The sequence below is a fragment of the Onychostoma macrolepis genome, chromosome 03 (genome assembly GCF_012432095.1).
Source record: "Onychostoma macrolepis isolate SWU-2019 chromosome 03, ASM1243209v1, whole genome shotgun sequence".
NCBI classification, from domain to species: Eukaryota; Metazoa; Chordata; class Actinopteri; order Cypriniformes; family Cyprinidae; genus Onychostoma; species Onychostoma macrolepis.
The window spans coordinates 4,023,344-4,047,257 of NC_081157.1; the positions used below are offsets into that span (position 1 = coordinate 4,023,344).

General features: G+C 37.7%; 1 protein-coding gene and 1 long non-coding RNA gene across 3 annotated transcripts; one reads left to right on the top strand and one right to left on the bottom strand.

Annotated features, from left to right (window-relative positions):
- Window positions 1-337: 337 nt before the first annotated feature.
- Window positions 338-3,699, bottom strand: LOC131537729 (phospholipase A and acyltransferase 1-like). Of its 2 annotated transcripts, XM_058771358.1 has the most exons (4): window positions 3,626-3,699; window positions 3,347-3,455; window positions 1,306-1,535; window positions 338-1,142 (listed from the first exon to the last, which is right to left on the bottom strand). In XM_058771358.1, the coding sequence occupies exons 2-4, from the start codon at window positions 3,450-3,452 to the stop codon at window positions 1,044-1,046; spliced, it is 435 nt and encodes a 144-aa protein (XP_058627341.1). In that variant the 5' UTR covers window positions 3,453-3,455; window positions 3,626-3,699; the 3' UTR covers window positions 338-1,043. The 2 variants fall into 2 exon arrangements, with proteins under 2 accessions (XP_058627341.1, XP_058627342.1); XM_058771359.1 differs by lacking the exon at window positions 3,626-3,699 and having other exon boundaries at window positions 3,347-3,599.
- A 7,162-nt stretch (window positions 3,700-10,861) lies between these two features.
- On the top strand, window positions 10,862-12,280 carry LOC131537930 (uncharacterized). The gene is made up of 4 exons (XR_009270432.1): window positions 10,862-10,892; window positions 11,138-11,219; window positions 11,484-11,560; window positions 12,126-12,280. It is a non-coding gene; the product is annotated as an uncharacterized LOC131537930 (long non-coding RNA).
- Window positions 12,281-23,914: the final 11,634 nt, after the last annotated feature.

Sequence of the window (23,914 nt, forward strand, 5' to 3'; positions counted from 1 at the left end):
ACATATTTATTTTAAACTTGCAGTTACCCTGTTTTGCTGACTAGCTATATTTAGGGCTTGTTGAATGTGTGCCCCAGCCTGTTTCATTTCAATTTTATTTTAACAACTCTGCAAGTACCCTGTGAAGATCTAGTACAAAACTAAATGTAATTAATTCCCCCATCAGATTTGACAGGAAGCTATATTTTTAATAATACAGGTTACTTTTACTATAGTAAAATAGCGTTAATTTTTAGTAATGGTCATCATGTGTCATTTGAAAGGCTAATAATTTATGTTGGTGTTGTCTCCTCTTCTACTTTTTTCGTTACCTTTCCCACAAAGAATGTAAGGCGAGGCAAGGCAAGTCTATTTATTTAGCACATTTCATACACAATGGTAATTCAAAGTGCTCTACATGAAAAGGAAACAAATACATAAGAATAAAAATGGAATGCATAAGAAATAAAATAACAATAAAAGCAGAGAATACCCCGATCTGGATGGAAGAGTCAGAGAGTTTCTGTGCATTTAATAAAAGAATGATTTACTTTTGCATTGAGATTGTTGTGTGAAGGATTGCATTCCTTCTCTGTAAAAAAAACCAAACAAAAAACACATAGACATTTGTATTGTTATCCCTTGATTTGTAAAAAATATATATATATATATAACAACCTGTAATGGTACATTTAGGTTTGGCACCGAGAAAGTAACTTGTTAATTCTGCTTCTGCGGTGGGATCTGGAGCGGAGCCATGGGGAGAGGTTCACGTCTCCCTGATGAGATGTGCACTGAGCCGGCGTGTAGGGAAGTAGCGAATTTGTTGTTTAAAAGAAGTACATTTTTAATTATCCCACTGGCTGCTTTAAAACTCCTCTCAGAGTGACATAAAAAACCTGTTCTAAAAGTTACATAAATCTTGTTAAAATGAAGATATTTTTGTACAATCAAGACACAGTGCAGCCAAATCAACTTTAATATGATTGAAAAAAAAAAAAAAACATTCACTACAAATCAAATAACATGTGAGTGCAGTGGAGGGGGAATGCAGATTGAAGAAATTAATTAAATTTCATATTGGACGAACCAAAGGAAGATGCACCGAAGTTATCTGCAATTTCGTTGTTAAAGTTTGGTGCCGTATTGAGAACGCGATTTGCCTGTATAAAAGAGAAAAGACCAATATAAGGCAATCAGAAGCTGATGTTCCATGTGCAGGGTACCTTATTATACAGTATTGTGGTAATTTCAGGCCTGTATCAGGTTCTAAAAAGAAGGATCTGTTTGTAATCAGAGTTATATAGAATACGATTTTAAATGTACCTGTAGTGATTGGGCTTTCCCGTAGCGAATAAATGTGGCTAGGTGCTCACAGTTGTTGTCGAGTATTCCATATTTTCCGGCGCCATCTCGCAAAACCTTCTCAACATTTGCTCTCATCTCTGCTTCAGATTTTGCTGTTTCCCCATGCTGTTGATTTTCGACTGTGAAACCAGGCTTGAGCAGACCTTGCTTCACAGTGGCTCCTGCTTTACTGTTTGATCCCATTTCACCTGAAGGAAATATTTAACTATCAAAGCTGTTTTGAACTGTTTCCCCCATACCTAGATTGATCCAGTAAAAACCCAACTGGGTAATTGTATGTAAAAATAATACTGCGATATAACTAACAATTAAAAGTCACCTGACCATGTAATAATCAAAATATACAAGAGACAAGCACATCCTGCACAGTATACTGAATACTAGGGGTGGCACGGTACATGTATTTGTCCCGAACCGTCACGGTACGGGCGTCTCGGTTCGGTGCATGAGGCCTTACGACGAATACAGGCGATTCACCCCCAATCCAGAAGGGGGCGCCCGCAGTAATGCAGCGCTGTTTGATAACCGCCAGCAGAAGAACAGCGAATGCCATGAGTTGCGCACTTGAAAACAAAGCCCCCTAGACAGTGACCATGTGCTGATTCTGCACTCGTCTCTCATATAGGGATACTTATACAGTATACTTTAAAGGCTTGCGCACTCAACTGTTTGCGAAATGGAGCTTTGTGCTCGAGTATCCTACCTCTCTCATTCGGCACAAATCCAAATATTCCATAATATTTATATATTTGCGATGTAACGTATCTTAATGCTAAACTATTATTTATTATGTAAATGATAGGCTTTGTACTTCAGTCGCATTCCAACGGTGACACAGAGGCGTGCGCGCTGATGTTTGGCTCACTGTATTTTATTTTGATGAAGTACCAACTGCGCTGTCAAGTTAGCAATGCTGGAACTGATGTGAGTGTGTGTGTGCATGCACTCCGGCGCGATCACTTCAACTGTTTCCTTATACCAGCAGAATCAACTTTAAACACTTATTGTCTTATTAATAATCACTGTATAAAGGTCTGCTTTTATTTGTGTACACTCACAATGAAAACAAAACAGATTTTATATATATAACATGTAATAATGTTTAGTATTTTCACATCTAGATGGAGAAAATAGTAATTTGCACTACTGTCTGTTCAAAATAAATAAAAAGAAACTGAGCATAGTAGATTTTCTTTCCCCCCTGTTGTACCGAAATCGTATCGAACCGTGACCCCCGAACCGAGGTACGTACCGAACCGTGACATCTGTGTACCGTGCCACCCCTACTGTATACAGTTAACTCGATAGAATGTTTAAGAACTATTACACAATAGGCTATGAAACACGTGTCTTATTGTTTAAATGCATTTTAAATCCTTAATAAAATGCATGGTGCTGTAATACGCACTTCAGAATATGTACTCATGTTCAAAATATGTTGTTAGGTACTATTGTTTAATTCTTCCTTGTGTAGTTTTATACATTGCAGTGGTGCAATGCAGTGCATTTACATTTTGTCTTGCCTATGACAATAGGAAAGAGGACATGGGTGATAGAAGTAGTGCTTTGAGACAGGAATGTTTAGGTGATGAAAGAAAAGAATACTGATCACTGTTGCAGTTAAAATAACAAGTTGACCTTCGTTAATTTACATTAGTTTCATATTCACATTGCATCGCGCATAAAATCCATGAATACAATTATGCATGCGATTCACATGTAAAACAATGCTTTTGAATGCTCTATAGTGGCTGAAAATAAGATAAATTACCCTTTTCCCTCCATTCTGGTTCTGTCAAATATCGACTATACCTGTGGTTTTTAATCCTTTACTGCATAAAGCAGTAGCTGAAACATAGACGTTAACAGATGTGCAGAATGAGCGTATCAGTGTTCTTGTGAAGTTTTTAAAAAGAATTTAAGAAGCACTTTTAGTAAGACAAAGGCTAGTCAGAGATAGGAAACCATGATTTGAAGTTTCTACATAGAATCACTGTACCTGTAAACTCGACAACCGTATCTTCTCCCTTTTTATTCGTCCCAGTGTACACCGCCCAGTGTTTGTACCCAGGGCGAGCGTATGAAAGGAGGTCTCCAAATTTCATGGCCTAGAAAAGAAAAACTTTTGGCAAATATATAGTACTGAACGAAATCCTATCAACTTGTACTTCCATGTAGGATGAACTCATAATGGCAGGTTTATTCCAAACTGAAAATAAAGTCTTACATTATCATAGTTTTCACTGTGCTTGTATAGCATAGGAAAAACATAACATACCTCAGTTTTAAGTTTGAAAACTGAAGACAGTGATCAACTGACAGGACACCACAGGAGAATTCCTCTGCTGCAACTAGTCCCGCTGCTCTTATACATACTCATATACATATTCATTAAGGTATGAGGAAGTGCCATCCCCTTTCCCCAGAATTGCAAAATTGCACAATTTCTAACACTTGTTTACATCAAACATAATAGGCTGTGGTTATTATAATAAGCTGCTCCTTTGCTTCCACTGGTCATATTTTCTTGGCTGTGGTTCAGTAGTCAAGTCAAGTCACCTTCATTTATATAGCACTTTTACAATACAGATTGTTTCACAGCAGCTTTACAGTGAAAATAGGAAAGTCAAAGGACATAAATTGTTTTGGCCTCTACAGCAACTCTATAAAAAGTTATTGTCCAGCTAAAGTGAGTTTTTGAGGTTTTTTTCTTTTTCATTTCTGTTGTAAAAATCATTAGTTATTAATTTTAGGGGCCACTTACGCGACATTATAATTGAAAACAGAAACCCTTTAATGCGTTTTGGCCATTCATTTGCATGACAATTGTGTTTGGAGACTTGAGAATGCAAATTTTGAGATAAAGTTATCTCCGCTGTTGGAGCAATTTTAGCTAACTCTCGCCAGAGACAATGGTTTTTTTTTTTGCATAGAAGGTCAACAGTCATACAGACACACAGGTTTCTGCAGAGTGCGAGAAACGGGGAGGGTGCTCCTCCACCTTATATCCACACTCGAGGCACTCAAGGTTACAAGATCACAAAAACTCTCCGCAGCTGTGTTTTTCCATACATGATGAGAAAGTAAATAACATTCTACTATATCATGAGTTTGAAGCTCATTTCCCCTTATATTTAGGCCTTAGATCACCCTTCAAGTCACAAACATACATCTCCCCCGTCCTCAGCTCGTCTGGCTCTTAGCCCAATATCGCCCTATGGATTTTCTTGTCACCCATACGTCTTAGGCTAAAAGCCCCAGACCCATTTCCTTCCTCACAGCCATTCCAAAGAATAGGTTATGCACTACATTTTCACGTAAACATATGAAAGTCAGCATTTTCTTCAACACCATGTAAACTTCAAAATGCGGTTACGGTGTGCACATGCGTACCACGTGTTCAGTCTATAGGTATGCGTGTTTGAATGCGCTCATGTGCAGACGCGTAGTCTTTCTCTAAGCGAAATTGCCAAATCACTTGTTAGGCATGCACTACACAGAAACATTAGTCGCTTCCGCGTATCCATGCGAACCGGAATCACCCCAACAACATTTTATCTATACAGAAGGAAAAGAGACTTTCACAGGGGAGGGTCTAGTTGACACTTCAGGGCTGTGTTGTGGTCTTGTCCAGGCGCAGGTCCTTCATCTCATCTGGATATGGCCTGGATCCGGCAGACTACAGTGGACCTCGGGATAAACAGAGAGACTAATATTAGCGTAGACGCCATTATTCTTATGATGTGACGAGTACATCAGGTGTTATGGGAAAGGTTCCCTGTTCCGGCTGACCTAATCTATGCAGACTAACATTTTACATGATTTGAATTTTAGAAGTAGATAATGTGTTATGAATATGCCAGGTTAAAGAGATGTGTTTTTAGTCTAGATTTAAACTGACAGTGTGTGTCTGCTTCCTGGACAATCTTAGGAAGACTGTTCCAAAGTGTGGGTGCTAAATAGGAAAAGGATCTACCGCCGGCAGTCGATTTTGATATTGTAGGTAGTGTTGTCAAAAGACCCGGTACTTCGGTACCAAGTCGGTACTAAAAAAATGAAAACGTCACGGTACCAGGTTTTTGTAAGTACCGGTGGTACCGAGTACCCGGTCAGCCCGGTTCTTGACGTGATGCAGAAAACACGGACGGAATCGCGGAATCCAGTTATAAAAACGGAATTTACAGTTTAGCACGGAATGTCACGGAATTTGTCAAAGTTTGGATGAATTAATCAAAAGTAGGTCATTACACTTAAATTAAATCGCGACATGGATTAGTATCTGTAAATATTAAGCCGCAAAAGTCGATTCAGATATGAATCTTGCATGTTCTGCGAGTCTGTGTGTGAATTAATGAACGTGTGACGCTCGCGGTGATTTCAGCATCTGAGTCTCAATGAGGACAAAAATACATAAACAACGTCTCCAGAACAGCTCTGAGAGTCATTTCACGAGCATTTTACCGTTTCATTTGAGTAAAACCAGTGTCATATCATAAGCTACACACAGAAATGTAAAGGTAGGCCTATTCACGGCAACCCGTCAAAATAAAAGTTTATATTAAAGACATTGTACCAGAAATATATTACTATTATTTAGTAGAATGTATGTGATACTCTTACTACTGTTGAAAAAAATTAATATTTATTTTTAAAGAAATAATCACACAATATTTCTTCCATATTTTAATTTTAATAGTAAATTCCCTTTATTTAGCAAAAAAATAAAATGTGTTTAAATTTCATTAATTAAAAGACAAATTAAATTTGGGTGAAACTTTACTGTTTACTGTTTTTCATACTTTTTTTACTTGCGGAAAAACTTGAAACACAATTTAAATAAGTATAAAGAATGGCATTGATTTTTGCACATTTTATTTTTGTTTGACTTTATTATTAAAAATAATGTGTTTTTTAATTAGCATGTGGTACCGAAATTGGTACCGAGAACCGGGGATTTTGACTGGTATCGGTACCGAATACTGAAATTTTGGTACCGTGACAACACTAATTGTAGGTATTATCAACTGGACATAATTTTGAGATCACAATAGACGTGGAGGACTATAATGGGTTAAGAGCCCAAGTACTGGGGAGCTAAACCATTTAGTGCTTTGTAAGTAATCAGCAAGGACAACCAGCTAGTAAATCATTACAATAATCTAGCCTTGAGGTCATGAACTCATGAACTAGCTGTTCCGCTCCGAGTAATGATGAAGATATTACTATAAATTACAGCAACTCCTACTCCTTAAAACAGTAGTTCTAAGGAAAGCTGTGGGTTATTACCCAACAATTGTCTGCTTCCTTATCTTTGTTCACATGTTAAATTTTGGCAGACTGAGCTGCAGTATATGCATAAACCAAACAGGGGGAACATTTTTTAAGAGAAACAGAACGGTGGTTGCTGACTGAGTCGCAATGGCAAAATGAACTGGAGATGTGCTGGTATTCAAACTTCAACGATGGGTTTAGGTCACATTTTAACGTGTATAGCTGCGCAGTCTAAGGATGCAGGTGCTGACCCTTTGACAAGCAAGACAGCTAAAGTGGACAGTGCATTTCAAAGCCTCCAACCTGCTGTGTCCTGTGTTGATATCTAGAGGTTGTCCAGCCAGTTTCATAAGAAAATCGGCAATGCAATTGCGATAAACACTTATTGGGGAGTTCTTAGCACAGGGCGTGTAGAATGTCATTAATCTGTCACGCAGAGCTGCTGACTAAGACAGACTATGTTTAGTCCTAACGGTTGTTTTGTCACTATATGCAACGTGCAGAGAGTCACTTCCTCTTTTGCCCTTCAGGCCGTGAAGGCTTCCAGAGCGACCTCATGGCTTGACGGTTATTTTCTCTTTCAGGGAACCAGGGTTGCATCCGCAACCTATCATTCCCTTTCAAGTCAAAAATAACCATCAAAGTATGGGAAAAGTGTACCCAAGCCATTGCGAGGGAGGATTCTCAGCAGCTGTGTAGGCAAAACATCTACGCATATGCGGAGCCGCACCTCAGCATCTACACTCGCAATGACACCTATCCTAAGGTGGAATGATCAACACCATATTGACAATACTCACTTTGATCGCCAACTAGGGCGTTATAGAGTGTAACACTGATGACGGAGCAGAGGATTCCAGAACATTTAACCGGTAGAACCTCGTAAAAGTATGCGGTGTAACCCAACTGGCTGCAGTGCAAATATCAGACACCGGCACCCCTCTAAAGCAGGGGTGGATCTAGAAAATAATTTTTAGGGTGGCATGGGGTCTAAGCAACACCAAAGCAAGCCCCCATGCATACTTTTTGGGGATTTATTGTCTGACATGCACAGTTGTGTTCACAAATATTGCGTTGCCATTAAGTAATCATCTATACTGTTTAAAATGAAAAATAAATAACAACATTTCAAAATCCACCATGGCAGCAAGTCAATACACAATATAAAAAAACTTCAACAGGTTATAAATGTTTCTGAGCTTGTATCATTAAAGAAGACATTCTGTTATTACCAGAGGTGGGAATGTCTGCAATCACCCAGAACACACTATCATTAGTCTACAACACCCCAGCAACTGCATAGCAAAAGCCTACACTGTAACCGATTTCTGTAATTTGAACAGTATTTTACTGTATTATGTACAGTAAGATACTGTAAAATGTATATACAGTATTTTACTGTAAACTGCAAAGGATTATGGGTAGGGATGGGTATCGTTAAAGGGGTCATATAATGGTACATGCACTTTTACAAGTTGATTGTACTGAAATGTGTGTTAGCAGTGCCTGTACACAACCATCATAAAATGATAAAAATCCATCCAGTGTTTTTTTGTTAATCTCCTTATTTGTTTTACCCTGTCTCAAATCAAGCCGTTCGACCGTGTGACGCCACACGGTCGGACGCCCCTCCCACGATGGTTGATTGACAGCAGTGTTTCAACACAGACCCTCCCTTGCTCGTGAGCGAGCTGTCAATCATAGTCCGCGTGTCATTGTTGATATACGCTGGAGCTGTCTATGAGCAGAATGGCGTCTAAGCGATTGTGGTGTTCTGTTCTCGGGTGCAATAATGAACACAGCAGTCATTTTGATGTTCCTAAGTCCGAACCGCTGAAGACACAGTGGCTGAGTTTTGATTTTGAAGGAATATTCCCCACGAGCAACGTCAATGTTTTCATGTTTGCGCGAATCATTTTCACCAGACTGCTTTATAAATGAAGGTCAGTATAAAGCTGGTTTTGCTAAGAAGCTGCTCCTGAAAAAAGAATCGGTACCAACTATTCGTGTTCCTGCTGAACCTCCAGAAGAAGTGAGTGTAACGTTTAATTAACCTTTATATTAATCTTTATATTAATCTTTGCAAATCGCTAGCACGCTTCACGATGTATGTGGCTAATGTTTACATTCAGGGTACATGCATGTTTTCTATTTACGACGTTCTCAATATAATTAATAATCCCACGTTTATAATGAACAAAACGTTACGGTTGCACAGTATCCTCAGAGACTCCCGCTGCCATTCTTCAAAATATACCCTCAACTGTTGTCAAGGCAACACTCCACGTGTGTTGTGTCAAAAACGCCCCACAGAACAGAGGGGCGGAGCGAGCAAAGCTCATTAGCATTTAAAAACACACGCACTAAAACCGTGTGCTGAAAACAGAGCTGTTTTTGAGCAGGTAAAATGAGTGTTTTCTTACAATACTAATGAGAATTTTTAATTAAAGTATATTACAAACTTTCAATTTAGACCCTAAAGAATCATATTAGCTTGTACAAAAATGGCATTATATGACCCCTTTAAGGTTTTAACGGTATTACTACTCTTACCGATACTGCTTATCGATCCGGTACTTTAACGGTATTCTTATCGGTACTTTTTGTTATATATATATATATATATATATATATATGAGACAGATTAGGAGCTGGATTACCATTGCTTTATATTCTGAAATGTAAAATAAATATTTAATTAAATGAATATAAAACATCAATTTGTAAATGCACCAGTGTGCAGGCATTTTTAGTGTTTTATATACATACAGTAAGAACATGAACAAAGAAACAAAGTAAAACAAACCGACAAATACAATAAAACAAATATACAAATTAAATGAAATAAACAGTGCTTTCAGTTTTCCATGAAGGTCTACTAACATTAGTGTTCAGGTAAGTAATAGCTACAAAACAAATCTAAAAGTAATCAAAATGTAAAACAAAAAAATTAAAATGTACTGCATAATTTTCACTGTATGTATTGATAGATTAATGCTTATTAAAGTTATAACGTTATTCAGATTAAGAGCTGTGGGTGATTTTCTCTTTGCATTTTGTTATTTAACATTGATGGCCCAAGCAGCAGTCTGTCACTTTAAGACAAAATATTGACAGTTTGACACACATCAGATTTTCTCCCAACTGATCTCGTCCACTTAAGACATAAACTGTGTTTAAGTGAATACTCTCGTAGCTGGCCATTTTGACATTTTGTGTGCATTTGATCGTTTAGATGCGCCTGAAGCTCAAAGTGTAATTTGCTTGTCCGTTTTGGAGCGCGGCGCGCACACACATTTCAGCCTGGGGAACAGCGTCTCTCGCGCTGATTGCGCTTTCAACGTTTTATTATCAAACATGTCCCGCAATGTAGCAGCAGTAAAGACAGCATTTTACAACAATCACCGATTGAGCTGATTCTGACGTTAAGTTTTGGTTAGGGAGGAACGAATGCGCACCGCTGTAAAGGGAAGGAAGTTGTGCTAGAAGAAACGCGGCTATAATACTTAGAAGCCAAAATCGAAAAAAAAAAAAAACTTAGCTTAATATAACAGCCACAGCACAGGCCTAAAGCATAAGCAGATGTTTGAATAGTTAGTTCTCTCTTCTATCATAATTAAACAGGGCTTTCATGTTGCACGTGCTGAAACTCCTCCGCGTAAGCGCGTTCTCGCTTCTGAATTGTGAATAGCAAAAATGTATCATAGACAGATGTTTGAATATTATTGCACATAAAAACAGCTGGCAACTCTGGTGAAATATAATTTGCAAAATAATGTGTATATATAGTAACAATAAATGTATGTGTGTTTTCTTGATTTCTCCAGTACCGACAGCAGAACCGATAACGTCAGAGCTTATCGATACTCCGGTCTTTCAGAATTTAGCCCCGAGACCGATTTAATACCGGGTTTCGGTACCCATCCCTAATTATGGGAAAATGTATGGTCACTACAGTAAACTACTGTAAATTTACAGTAGTGAATTTGCCCGCGAAAAACTGACCAATGGCAAGGGAGATTTATTTTGTTTGCTGTTTGGTGGAAGCAGAGGTAAAAGGACAAAAGAGACACTTTGCACTGTTAACTAGACAAAAAGGTTAGTAGGCATATATTATTTCTGTTTTATGCAAAACTGAGATATTTTAAGATGTTTTAACTCATTAACACCAAACTAACATTATTTATCGTGTCGTTTTTCATGTCGTGAGTTGGGGCCTTTTTTTCTGACTGACGGCCGGATTAACGCCGTCATAACGGTGATAACGTAGACTGGTGAGTAAATTAAGGTCACCTATATTAGCCAAAATAAACCTTATTAAACCAAGAAACACGTTTGTAGGTTTGGCTGCCTTTTGATGCAAGTTAGTTAATCTGGCGAGTCGTTACTTAACCTTAACAACGAACTAACGTGAAATAATGTTACTGAGGTGAAGTGCATTGGCTACTGTTTCAATTCAGTGGACATTTTAAACAGTATTTTCAAGTAATTCTTTTGTTTGTTCTTTTTAAATTTCTAGTCTAGATTTTGTCGACAACGTCGGAGGTGTATTTTGGCGCCTCTTCTTGTGACTGGCATAGTTTCGATGATAACATCAACTGGTAAGTTAATAATGTCAGTTAGCCGAAGTTAACGAACACAGAGAACCATAATATCTTTTGTACACTGCCTCTTTATCACAAGTGTAATTCTCTTCAAATGCTATTTAAGTTAGAAACGTGTGTACCAATGTTGTATGTAACTTTAGAGACGGTCCCTATTCCGTGAGAGACGTAAAATAAAACCGCGAGCTAACGTGAAATACTGAAGAAAACTGAGTTAAGAAATACCACTGTAAAGTACATATTTTGTATTTTATTTTCAAGTTTGTGGTCTTGTGGTCATGTCGTCTGCATCGGAGGAGTATTGGAGTCTTTTCCTGTGATTGCCGTCGTAACAACAGGTGAGCTTTCATCTAATGTTACTAAAGTAGCCAAATTAGACACGGACTGCTGTTCTCCACTAACTTACTTTATAAGAGAGGAACGGGCTAGCAATATATTAATATAGTAAGATTTGCTTATAAATATAAAAAAATGTGGTAACACTTTACAATAAGGTTCATTAGTTAACATTAATGTTAGTTAAAAACATTAATGCACAATGCTTCTACAGCATTTATTAATCTCAGTTAATGTTAATTTCAGCATTTACCAATGCATTATTAAAATCACAAGTTGTGTTTGTTAACATTAGTTAATGCACTGTGAACTAACATGAAATAAACAACAACTGTATTGTCATTAACTAACATTAACAAAGATTAATAAATAGTGTAATAAATGCATTGTTCATTGTTTGTTCATGTTAATTAATACATTAACCAATGTTAACAAATGATACCTTATTGTAAAGTGTTACCAAAAATGTTTATTTTATTCAAAATGTTTGTATTACTGTACGGTAGTTTTTTTCTGATCATAAACTATAGTAATACTAAAAGGGTGTTGTGACTCTGTCTATTACAGGACATTTCTCCAAGCAAAAACAAGAACCTGAATATGAGGGCAGAATCATCATACAGCCAGCTGTCCGTTTTACAGAAATGCAGAAAAATCTGACAAAATTAGATTACTGTTACTGCATAGCAACAAATATAGATTTTTAATCACGGTATTATAAGCACAGATTTTCTAGGACACACACACACACATTTAGAAATGACTAGATTATATGAACAGATCGGTTAGCATTTAGCATGGTCTGTGGCAGGGCAACAAAATTCAATAAACAAGAAGTTAATATTAAGTGATTTAAATCTTGAAAAGAAATATTGTCTTTTTTCGCAAAAATGGTTCTAAACAAAGCCATGTTGTACGTCTCTGCACACAACAGTGTTTCATTACTAAAAGAATTTACCTTTTTTGAATGCCTTGAATCAGTGATTCACTGATCCATTCATAAAAACAGTTTCTTCATTCCTGAAAGAATCAGCAGTTTTTAATGAATAGATTAAATAAATGACTCAGTGGCTCAGTCATTAAGACAGTGGCTTGCTGCCACCTACTGGTAATTTTAGTCTCATTTTTAAAAGTATCATTCTAATTTTTTTTTCTATCATTTACATATTTTTGTGTTTATATTTAAAACATTAATTTCACAATATTATTTATGCAATTTGTAAGTGCAAATTGTAATTAATTACACTTTTTGCTTTAAAAAAAAAATTAAGCCACTTAGCCAATGTAACTTCAGCATAGCCTGTTTTATTTGACTTGTATCCTGTGTATTCTGATAGATAAATGAATGTCTCTGGGCTAAGCCCCGGATATCCTCTCACCCTAGAACCGCCCCTGGAATCAGACCCATTAATTCAGCATTCTAGCACTTTGCTCTACTGATTGAGAATGCATTGTAAAAAATGGAGCTTTAATAATTTGAATGTGATGAATTATCAACTAATTATGTACCTTCCTTTGTAGGTGCGTTCAGATGTAGTACAGTATATAAGGTTTTATTAACATCAAAGTGCATACAGCACCAAGTTTGACAGTTGAGGCAAATTCTGTAAACACTGCTTTGAAAAATTTTTTTTTTTTTTCTTGTGCTTGCAGGTTCATTCAGATCTTTGTGGCACCAAATGCATTGAAAGTTACAGGTCAGCTGGAATTCTGGAAAGAGGGTGCAAAGAAAAATGATCTGCCTGAATCCCATCCTGTTGTTTCTCATCGGAGAGCTTGTCAACTTTGACTGTCAAAATTACTGAAATTTAACACAACACAAACTCATTTTTAATGTATTATTTGATTTTATTAACACTACCAGTCAAAAGTTTTTGAACAGTAAGATTTTTAATGTCTTCTGCTTACCAAGCCTGCATTTATTTGATCCAAAGTACAGCAAAAACAGTACAATTTTGAAATATTTTTACTATTTAAAATAAATGTTTTCTATTTGAATATATTTTAAAATGTAATTTATTGCTGTGATCAAAGCTGAATTTTCAGCATCATTACTCCAGTCTTCAGTGTCACATGATCCTACAGAAATCATTCTAATATTCTGATTTGCTGCTCAAAAAAACTATTATTATTATAATTGTGTTGAAAACAGCTTCAGGTTTCCTTGATGAATAGAAAGTTCAGAACAGCATTTATCTGAAATAGAAATATTTTGTAACATCATAAATGTCTTTATCTTTTGATCAATTTAAACCAACCTTGTTAAATAAAAGTAGTCATTTCTTTAGAATTCTTTAGATTTCTGAAGGATCATGTGACACTGAAGAGTGGAGTAATGATGCTGAAAATTTAGCTTTGAATAAATTACATTATAAAATATATTCAAATTGAAAGCTGTTATTTTAAATAGTAAAAATATTTCACAGTATTACTGCTTAAATAAATGCAGGCTTCGTGAGCAGAAGTGAATTCTTTAAAAACATCAAAAATCTTACTGTTCAAAAACTTTTGACTGTTTAGTGTGCTTACTTGTTTTTGCTTTTCAGTATGTGTAAGTTTTGCCATGATACAAAGTGCCCAGGGGACTGTTGTGATGCCCTTTTTTCAGCTAGTTCATCCTAGAGATCAAGACTTGTAATTTATACTTTTAAAAAGAAAATGTTCAACAATTAAAAATAATATAATCAGAGCTAATGCTCATTGCGATTTTTATGGAGTTGGGGTGGTAAAAATTATGGATTACAGTGCTGTACCACAATTTGATTGTTTTTTACAGGTAAAATTTTTTTAAACTACATGAAAATGAACACTACAGCACTGATACTGTAAATGAAAATACGGTAAAAAAAATACTGTAAATGAAAATACAGTAAAGCCATTATTATACTGTAAATGCAATTACAGTAACAATACTATAATCATTTTTACAGTAATTTACTGGCATCCAGCTGCCAGTAAAATACTGTAAAATTTACAGCAACCTTTTTACAGTGTAGCAACCACCCAGAATATCCTAGCAACCAACTAGCAACACTTTAGCAAACATCTAGAACATCTAACTGACCAAACTATTTATGTTTCTTAAACAAGACTTTAAGACAAGCCAGCATAAATTTGTCTTTCAAACTTTTCAATCTAGTTATTACAGATATTCTTAAATGCTTACAAACAATTCAAATACACAGATGACTTTCCTGCCCAGTGAACACTCGTGAGATCAATAACACTTAACAAAAAACTCTTATTAGGATTCAGGAATTATTTTTGCAGCTCAATGTCTATTACAGTATTAAATTACAGATAATAATTCAGTAATTAACTTTTGGGAACAGATCCTTTTTTATTTTACTACTGTAAAGTAATCTTGCAGTGGATGAAAAACACTAGAAAAGTTCAAATACAAAAGAATTGTATATGAACTTGGTTTGCACCACAATACAGTACAGTACAAAATAAAATAAAATTTAAAAAAGTAAATTCAGCATCCTCTGCACATTTGGTCAAATTTCATTACAGTATACAGTTAGGAGTTGGGACTTCAGTTTAGTCTGTTTCTGTTTCATCTATCTGTTCTTGTTTTCCCTAATTTGGTTTTGTTCCGGTTTTCCTCATTAGTTCTTTATTAGTTAATTAAGGTTAAGTCAGTTCACCTGTGTTTTGTCATTATCTCGTTTCCTCCCTAGTTTTAGTTTGCTTTATAAGCATTCAGATTGAGTTCCACTTTTGTTGAGTCTTAATGTTATACTTAAGTTATCTTGGTGTTGTGTACTTTGTCTCTGAAATCTTTATTGTCATTAAAGAACCTTATTGCACCGGTCCTTCGTCTCCCCATACTCCTTGTGGGAACAACACGTAACGACAGTACTATAGCAGTTTCCTGGTCTCCTGACACAAGACTATCTCTAGGCAGTCATTTCACAGTTCTGTAAACATGCAGTACACATAAAAAAATTGTTACAAATAAAATTTGACAGTCACATGTTTGAAGGTGTACAACATATGCTACAGTTTACTGTACATATAGAAGAGTGAAATTTCCATCATGTACTGGTACTGTACTGTAATTATACTGAATGTGTAAGTATAAAACCCATGTATATTATTCATTCAGCTCTCTCCTCTCTCCGTTGTTAGGATGCAGAGATTCTGATTGGTGTCATCAGTTTTGCTACCTAATGTTTAACTTACTCATTATCTCTAATGCGATCCCACCCCCCTCGCGGCTCGCGCCGTTCATATGTAAATATCCACGTGGGACGTGCGCACGTGCAAACGCCCAACACAAACAAAGAGCTAGGAGATTCTTCATCGCAGCTACTGTTCTTTCTGGAAGAAAGAAGAATACGATTTCATCCAGAAGAGGACATCAATCTGATGAGTAAGTAATGTTTCTTTTTTGCATTAGTTAACGTGTTATTGTGACAAACTTGAACACATTTACTAACAGTGTTGGGAAGGTTACTTTGGAAATGAAATAGGTTACAGATTACAAGTTACCGTACTTAAAATGTAATAAGTAGTGTAACTTTTCAATTACTTTATTAAAGTAATGTAACATTACTAATCATAATCTACATAATCTACATTTCTAATGTTTTCAACTGTTAATCATTTTCAAACAAGTAAATCAGACAGGGTTAACCTTACAGTAGTACTCAACACTGATTACTGTCAGACTTTCGAAATCCTTCATCACTTGAATTAAGATTATAATAATTTAATTTTAAGGTGTTTTGTAACCCTGTAGACCAATAACATGATTGCTTTGTCAGCTTGGTTCATGCAGTTTTTGCAATTCAGACAGTTTGTTCAACCATATGTCAAAATATACTGCTGCTTTTCATGCAGTGTATGTCATTACCCTTATTTAGTGTGGTTTCACCACAAGCTAACTGCTCAAGAGTCCATTTTCAAGCGGCCCAAGGTCACCTCGCTCAGGTGATCTTGGACCATTTTTTTTATTCTGATCCAAGCAATAGCTGTGTTACAGTGGGGCAAAAAAGTATTTAGTCAGCCACCAATTGTGCAAGTTCTCCCACTTAAAAAGATGAGAGAGGCCTGTAATTTTCATCATAGGTATACCTCAACTATGAGAGACAAAATGAGAAAAAAAATCCAGAAAATCACATTGTAGGATTTTTAAAGAATTTATTTGCAAATTATGGTGGAAAATAAGTATTTGGTCAATAACAAAATTTCATCTCAATACTTTGTTATATACCCTTTGTTGGCAATGACAGAGGTCAAACGTTTTCTGTAAGTCTTCACAAGGTTTTCACACACTGTTGCTGGTATTTTGGCCCATTCCTCCATGCAGATCTCCTCTAGAGCAGTAATGTTTTGGGGCGGTCACTGGGCAACACGGACTTTCAACTCCCTCCAAAGATTTGATGGGGTTGAGATCTGGAGACTGGCTAGGCCACTCCAGGACCTTGAAATGCTTCTTACGAATGCACTCCTTCGTTGCCCGGGCGGTGTGTTTGGGATCATTGTCATGCTGAAAGACCCAGCCACGTTTCATCTTCAATGCCCTTGCTGATGGAAGGAGGTTTTCACTCAAAATCTCACGATACATCGTCCCATTCATTCTTTCGTTTACACGGATCAGTCGTCCTGGTCCCTTTGCAGAAAAACAGCCCCAAAGCATGATGTTTCCACCCCCATGCTTCACAGTAGGTATGGTGTTCTTTGGATGCAACTCAGCATTCTTTGAGTTTTTACCAAAAAGTTATATTTTGGTTTCATCTGACCATATGACATTCTCCCAATCCTCTTCTGGATCATCCAAATGCTCTCTAGCAAACTTCAGATGGGCCCGGACATGTACTGGCTTAAGCAGGGGGACACGTCTGGCACTGCAGGATTTGAGGCCTTTGTTACTTTGGTCCCAGCTCTCTGCAGGTCATTCACTAGGTCCCCCCGTGTGGTTCTGGGATTTTTGCTCACAGTTCTTGTGATCATTTTGAGGGAGATTATCAGTGGTTTTGTATGTCTTCCATTTTTTTGTAATAATTGCTCCCACAGTTGATTTCTTCACACCAAGCTGCTTACCTATTGCAGATTCAGTCTTCCCAGCCTGGTGCAGGTCTACAATTTTGTTTCTGGTGTCCTTTGACAGCTCTTTGGTCTTGGCCATGGTGGAGTTTGGAGTTGGACTGTTTGAGGTTGTGGACAGGTGTCTTTTATACTGATAACAAGTTCAAACAGATGCCATTAATACAAGTAACAAGTGGAGGACAGAGGAGCCTCTTAAAGAAGAAATTACAGGTCTGTGAGAGCCAGAAATCTTGCTTGTTTGTAGGTGACCAAATACTTATTTTACCGAGGAATTTACCAATTAATTCTTTAAAAATATTACAATGTGATTTTCTGGATTTTTTTTTCTCATTTTGTCTCTCATAGTTGAGGTATACCTATGATGAAAATTACAGGCCTCTCTCATCTTTTTAAGTGGGAGAACTTGCACAATTGGTGGCTGTGTTGTAAACCTTTTTTCCTCTTGTCGAAGCAGAGACCAGGAGACGTTGGGATATCTTTTCATCCAGAAGTTACTCTTTATTGAGAACTCGCTGTGCGTCGCTGTAGTCATCCAAGTCTAACTAAAGCAGTGATACATTGTAGTTTTAAATACATTTTAGGGGGCAGTGCTTAGGAATGGAACCCAAGCACCTGGGTGACAACCTTAAGGCATGCAAATGAAGTATTCAGGTATAGCATACTGCCCCATTTAACGACTCCTAATCTAATCAGCCTAACTGCCCAAAGACTGAGGCCGGGGCCCCTAGAGCCATTACAAACAAAAGGCAAGAGTCTCCGTCGTCTGGCTCATTAGACTTACAATAAGAGAACAGGAACTGGCAGGGACCTCTTGAATCGTTCATCTGATGTCATCATCTTCACCATAAATGCTAAATACAATGTATATAACTTCTTCAGTTTGTACACTATTACATTGGAATCTAAATTAAACATTTAAATAAATTTGTAATCCCACAATTCCCCCTTTGAGAGTTCTAATAACTCTCACAAAATACAAATTTAGACACTTAAAAGTTTATTCTTGTAACTTGTGATCGTTACAGGCACATAGCACTTGTTCTGTGTTGATTGTCTGTAGGGACGAACTGCATGCTGACACAGAAACAAACATGCAGCTCCGTGAAGTTCTTAATAGTCTTTTCTGGTTGGAACTGTCATTTCTCGTGATGGGCGTGAGTCATTTGTTGCATGAAACACTTGATACTAACAGGTTTGAACCATGAAGAATTATCTTCAGCCATCAGGTGTAATTTTGCTGAAAGATCAAGAATGTCTTGATCACGTTGCTGGATGACTGAAGTTCTCGTATGTGATTCTCTGCGTTGTGTATTTTTTTCTTTCTTCTGTCTTCCGTGACAGTTGGCTCGGCAGTGGGTCTCATTGTCTTTTAGAGGTTGTGGCTTCATACGCAGGTGAGGAGTTCGGCGCGTATGGGTCTCAGGACAGCCATCAAGTGGTATCTGCACAGAGGAAGAAAGAAAACAAAAGACAGCAGTATTTGTTCTAAAGACTACAAACATTAGGGTTGTATCCTCTGTTCAATCTGCGTCTGCTATTGTTGTTCCTTCTTTCCCTATTTCTTAATTCCTGTGACACCTAAAGAACAGTGAGGTGAGGGTGGACTAGTGGATGGGGAAGGCCTATGAGGGTGTGTTCACCACAGGGTTGGCCCCCGAAGCCTGTTGCATCCGGTTCTTCCCTGGGGCTCCTCACTGGTCCATGTGTCCTGTCCTATCCCTGTAGGTGGTGTGCAAACTTTAGTGTGTGACATCTCCATCCTCTAATGGAACATCAGTCATAACAAACATCATAACCCAGAGAGGATAGGTGAGTGACTGGGTGTGCTGTAGTATAGCTTTGAAGGCTGTGAGTGTACTTAACTAGCATTCTCTCAATGGAAGGAAGTTACAGTAACCTTCCTGTAGTTTTATTTACAAAGAATCTTTCAGCTTTGTTGTACATTACTGGGAAATTAAGCACTCACAGCCCTAACAGTTAACACCTGAGCAAACTGCTCCAACAGTTCGGTGAAGCGGGAGGGCTGCTTCAGAGTACCAAGTAGACTGAGTAGGAGCTGAGTAAAGCTGTTAATTTCTCCTAATGTCTTTTGCTTTTCCTACACTCTTTCATCCAGTGTCCAGGTTTACCACAGTAATGACAACTGCTCTCCTTCTTAGGACATTTACGTTTCTGTCGGTTCTCTGTGTTAACCTTAAAGGACGCTGCTGCAATCTTTACTCTGGCTTTAACATCAGAGTCTCTTTCCCAAGTAGCTAACCTGTCCAAGCTGTTTTGCAAGCTTCCAGTGGACCATGTTAGATCTAAGAACGGCAAAGCTGATCTGTACTCTGATAAAAGGCCATCAAACCATGTTCGAACTAGTGGTCCTTTGTCATCAAGCACACTTTCAGAATCATCCACTATTCCACTGTAAGTTACAGCTGACTGACAAAACCTTTCAGTGTATTCACTCACAGTTTCTTCTTTCCTTTGCACACAGTTAGTGATTCTGGACCAGTCTATTTTGGGTCCCATGATATTCTTTAGAATTTTCAAAACCCCTTCTCTCAAATCACCTTTACTGGCATGTTGTAGTTCAGAAGTAACAGCAGACTCAAAACTGTTGAATTCAGATTCAGTTAGAATTTGTGACATCAGCTGTGTGACTTCTGCTAACGACATGTCGTAGAGACGCATTTTGTTGATCAATGCTCTTCTAAATTCAGAAAAATTTGTGCGTGCTGAGGGTAAGCTCTGAGACAGTCTCTCTATATCTTTAGGTCCTAGTGCTTTGGCAACAGTTTGTACTTGCACAACAGAAGAGTTGGGAGGAACACTTTCAATTCCCTCAATTCCTTGAGATCGTCTCTTAGCGCCACATACCTTCACTGAATCTACAGGCACATCAATTACTGATTGGATGATTACATCTCTTTCAAAGAAAGCTTGTAAGTCAGGATAATTGTCATTCGGTTGACTAACTTCTTCCACATCAGTTTTTTCTGAAGCTTTGTTGTGGTTCAATTTCTTAGTAAAATAGGATACTCTAGCACGGAGCTCTTTGTTCTGTTTCTCTAGCTCTGAGTTACGCTGAGATTGTTGTGTAGCTAGCGCTAAACCAAATTCTCTGTGGCAGCAGATAATACCTTTCACATTGTTCTTGCGAATACATGCTCCTAATACCTTTTTACACTCATCTACAGACCAAGTCTTGTCTGGATGGATCTCATATTTCTGCGTTAGTTCTTGTCTGACTTTCTCAGTGATTATTAGGTTCATTTGTTCCCCTAACAGTGTTTTGAATTCACTATCTGACCACAATGGAGTCGCAAGACCATCCTTTTCTGTTGTTTGAATCAGCCTAGCATTCCTTCTAACCATCTTGTGAGTTTCTTTGTTACCACACAATCAAAAACACTAAAAACTTCTCTGATCAACAGAGGGTACATTTGTTAACACAGCTTAACTATTGTTAACTTTCCAAATTACCAACACTTCACACTTAACTTCCCTGCCTACAAGAACAGAGGATAAACCAAAATTATTAGCATGAAATGCTAACCTTCTCTGTGAAAAGAGGATAAACCAAATTTTAGCATGTATGCTAACCTTCTCTGCCTGAACAGAGGATGACCAATTCTTCCCTGCCTAAAACAGAGGGTAACACAATATTAGCACGTTATGCTAAATCTTCCCTGCCTGAAAACAGAGGGTAACCTTCATCTCTAAAAATACATTTTTAGAGGATAATTTAGTTAACCAAACCCTACAGCTGTCTGTGAACTCTTCTCTGACGGCGCAGAGGATAAACAAATTTGTACTGGTCTTAAAGGTTCTTTTGGATTAGAGACAGCACTCACCACAACCTTAGTTGAGAGAAAAATTCAGTCTGGAAATCTTTGTTCAGCTAGAAGTTTTCGCTGGATTCCAAAAGATGCAGTCTGGAAGCAGATCTTTGTTTGAGCTTGAAGTTTTCAATCTGGATTCTGGAAAAAGCTGGAACTCTATCCGGGTCACGGCACCATCTGTTGTAAACCTTTTTTCCTCTTGTCGAAGCAGAGACCAGGAGAAGTTGGGATATCTTTTCATCCAGAAGTTACTCTTTATTGAGAACTCGCTGTGCGTCGCTGTAGTCATCCAAGTCTAACTAAAGCAGTGATACATTGTAGTTTTAAATACATTTTAGGGGGCAGTGCTTAGGAATGGAACCCAAGCACCTGGGTGACAACCTTAAGGCATGCAAATGAAGTATTCAGGTATAGCATACTGCCCCATTTAACGACTCCTAATCTAATCAGCCTAACTGCCCAAAGACTGAGGCCGGGGCCCCTAGAGCCATTACAAACAAAAGGCAAGAGTCTCCGTCGTCTGGCTCATTAGACTTACAATAAGAGAACAGGAACTGGCAGGGACCTCTTGAATCGTTCATCTGATGTCATCATCTTCACCATAAATGCTAAATACAATGTATATAACTTCTTCAGTTTGTACACTATTACATTGGAATCTAAATTAAACATTTAAATAAATTTGTAATCCCACAGCTGACTAATACTTTTTTGCCCCACTGTATATATGCTTAAATGAACTGAACTAAGGGCGAAAACAAGCCAGGTTCCGAACAAATGCTCCAAACGAGTCAGGTTTGAATACACCAAGTCCGCAAGGACCATGTGATTAGTAATGTGCTTGACAGTTAAATTCTCTTCTTTATCAGATTTAACAGCATGGGGGACAGTGAAGCAGAAGGCGTTGAGAGTCATACAGAAGGTAAGCTGGACTCCAGATATAATTACCAGCACATTATCTCACTTTTGTTTAAATTGCTCAGGTCCATGATTTGGTCAGATGTACTGAGCAGAAAGATGGACAGGCAAGCCAGTTTTTAGCCCCGTTTCCACCGCAGGAACTTTCCCCAGGAACTAGGGACTTTGGGTACTCCGTATTAAAATCGTGATCTCTATTTGAGACAAGAATGAAAAAAAATCATGCAGCTCTAATCAGTAGTCTATAGTGTTTTTGTTTCTGTGTTTTTATTAACAAGCTTATTATAACCTGCACGTTGACAGAAATATATTTGCAGACAGCTGTGTAGTAGAAATTAATGCTCTGTACCATACTAAAGAAAACATGGTCCCTGACATTAATGTTGGCTTGGATGCTTCCTTTTTCCTCAAGCCTTGTCATCTGATCAAAAACAAAACGTAGCTCCTACTGCCTCCACTGTCCTTACAAAACTGCAGGAGAAGAAGAGGGATTTAATAAACAATTTAATAAACAGGAGAGATCAGTTTTGAACACAGCTGGATCCGCTGATGTTGGAGTCATCTGCTGCTCCTCCCCCTGCTCCATCAACATCTAGTAATGCCCCTCATCATAGCTACAGTAAGTTACATTTTTGTTAACAACAATTTGTGCTTTTCAACATATATATTTATTTCAACAAAAGTGTCATGAATCCTGGCCACGCACTTCCAGTTCACTCACCACCAGAGGTTACTCACTCACCACATTGACTCTCACACCATACATCACACTGGACTGCATTTCCCATCATCCATTGCACTGTTTTCACACACAGCTGATTGCACTGATCACACACCCTACATAAGCCATGGACTTTCTCTCCCTCACGGCCGAGTATTGTATGCATTTATCGCTGCCCTAGCTTTAGCTACTCTGCAGAGCCCCTGTTAGTTTTCCTAGTCTTGCCTTGCCTTGCCTTGCCTTGCCTGTTTCGGATTGTGTCTTCCCCTGCCTGGAATATTGCTTACGTTTTGGATTTACCTCTCTTGTCTAGCCCCTTTGGATACTGTTCGCTGTCGACTGACCCATGCCCGTTTTGGATGACTCTTTGCCTTGCCTATGATGTACCTGTTTGCCATTGTTTGACCCTTGCTTGTTTTCTGACCACGCATTTGTAATAAAGCTCGCACATGGATCCGCATGTCTCTCGTCTCGTTGGCTCCGTTACAAAAAGCCTGTTAAATTAGAAAATAAAAGTTGAGAAATTGGTAAGTTTAATACAGAGAGACAAATTTATTTATTTTTTAGAGAAACCAGAAAAGCAGAAGAGGACATTGACATCCTTTACATCGTCCTCCTCCTCCTCATCCTCTTCTTTTGAGAGGAAAAAAAGAAAAAGAGAAGGAAAGAGAAGTAAAAAAATGTAGAAGTTACAAAGTCGTTAAGCATGAAATCCTAAGTATTCTTAAAGCTTTGATGATATAATGAAATGCAACCCCCTTACTGACAGGCAGAGATTCACGTGTATCATATTTAAAAAGACTTGAGTAAAGCAACTGTACAATATCTGC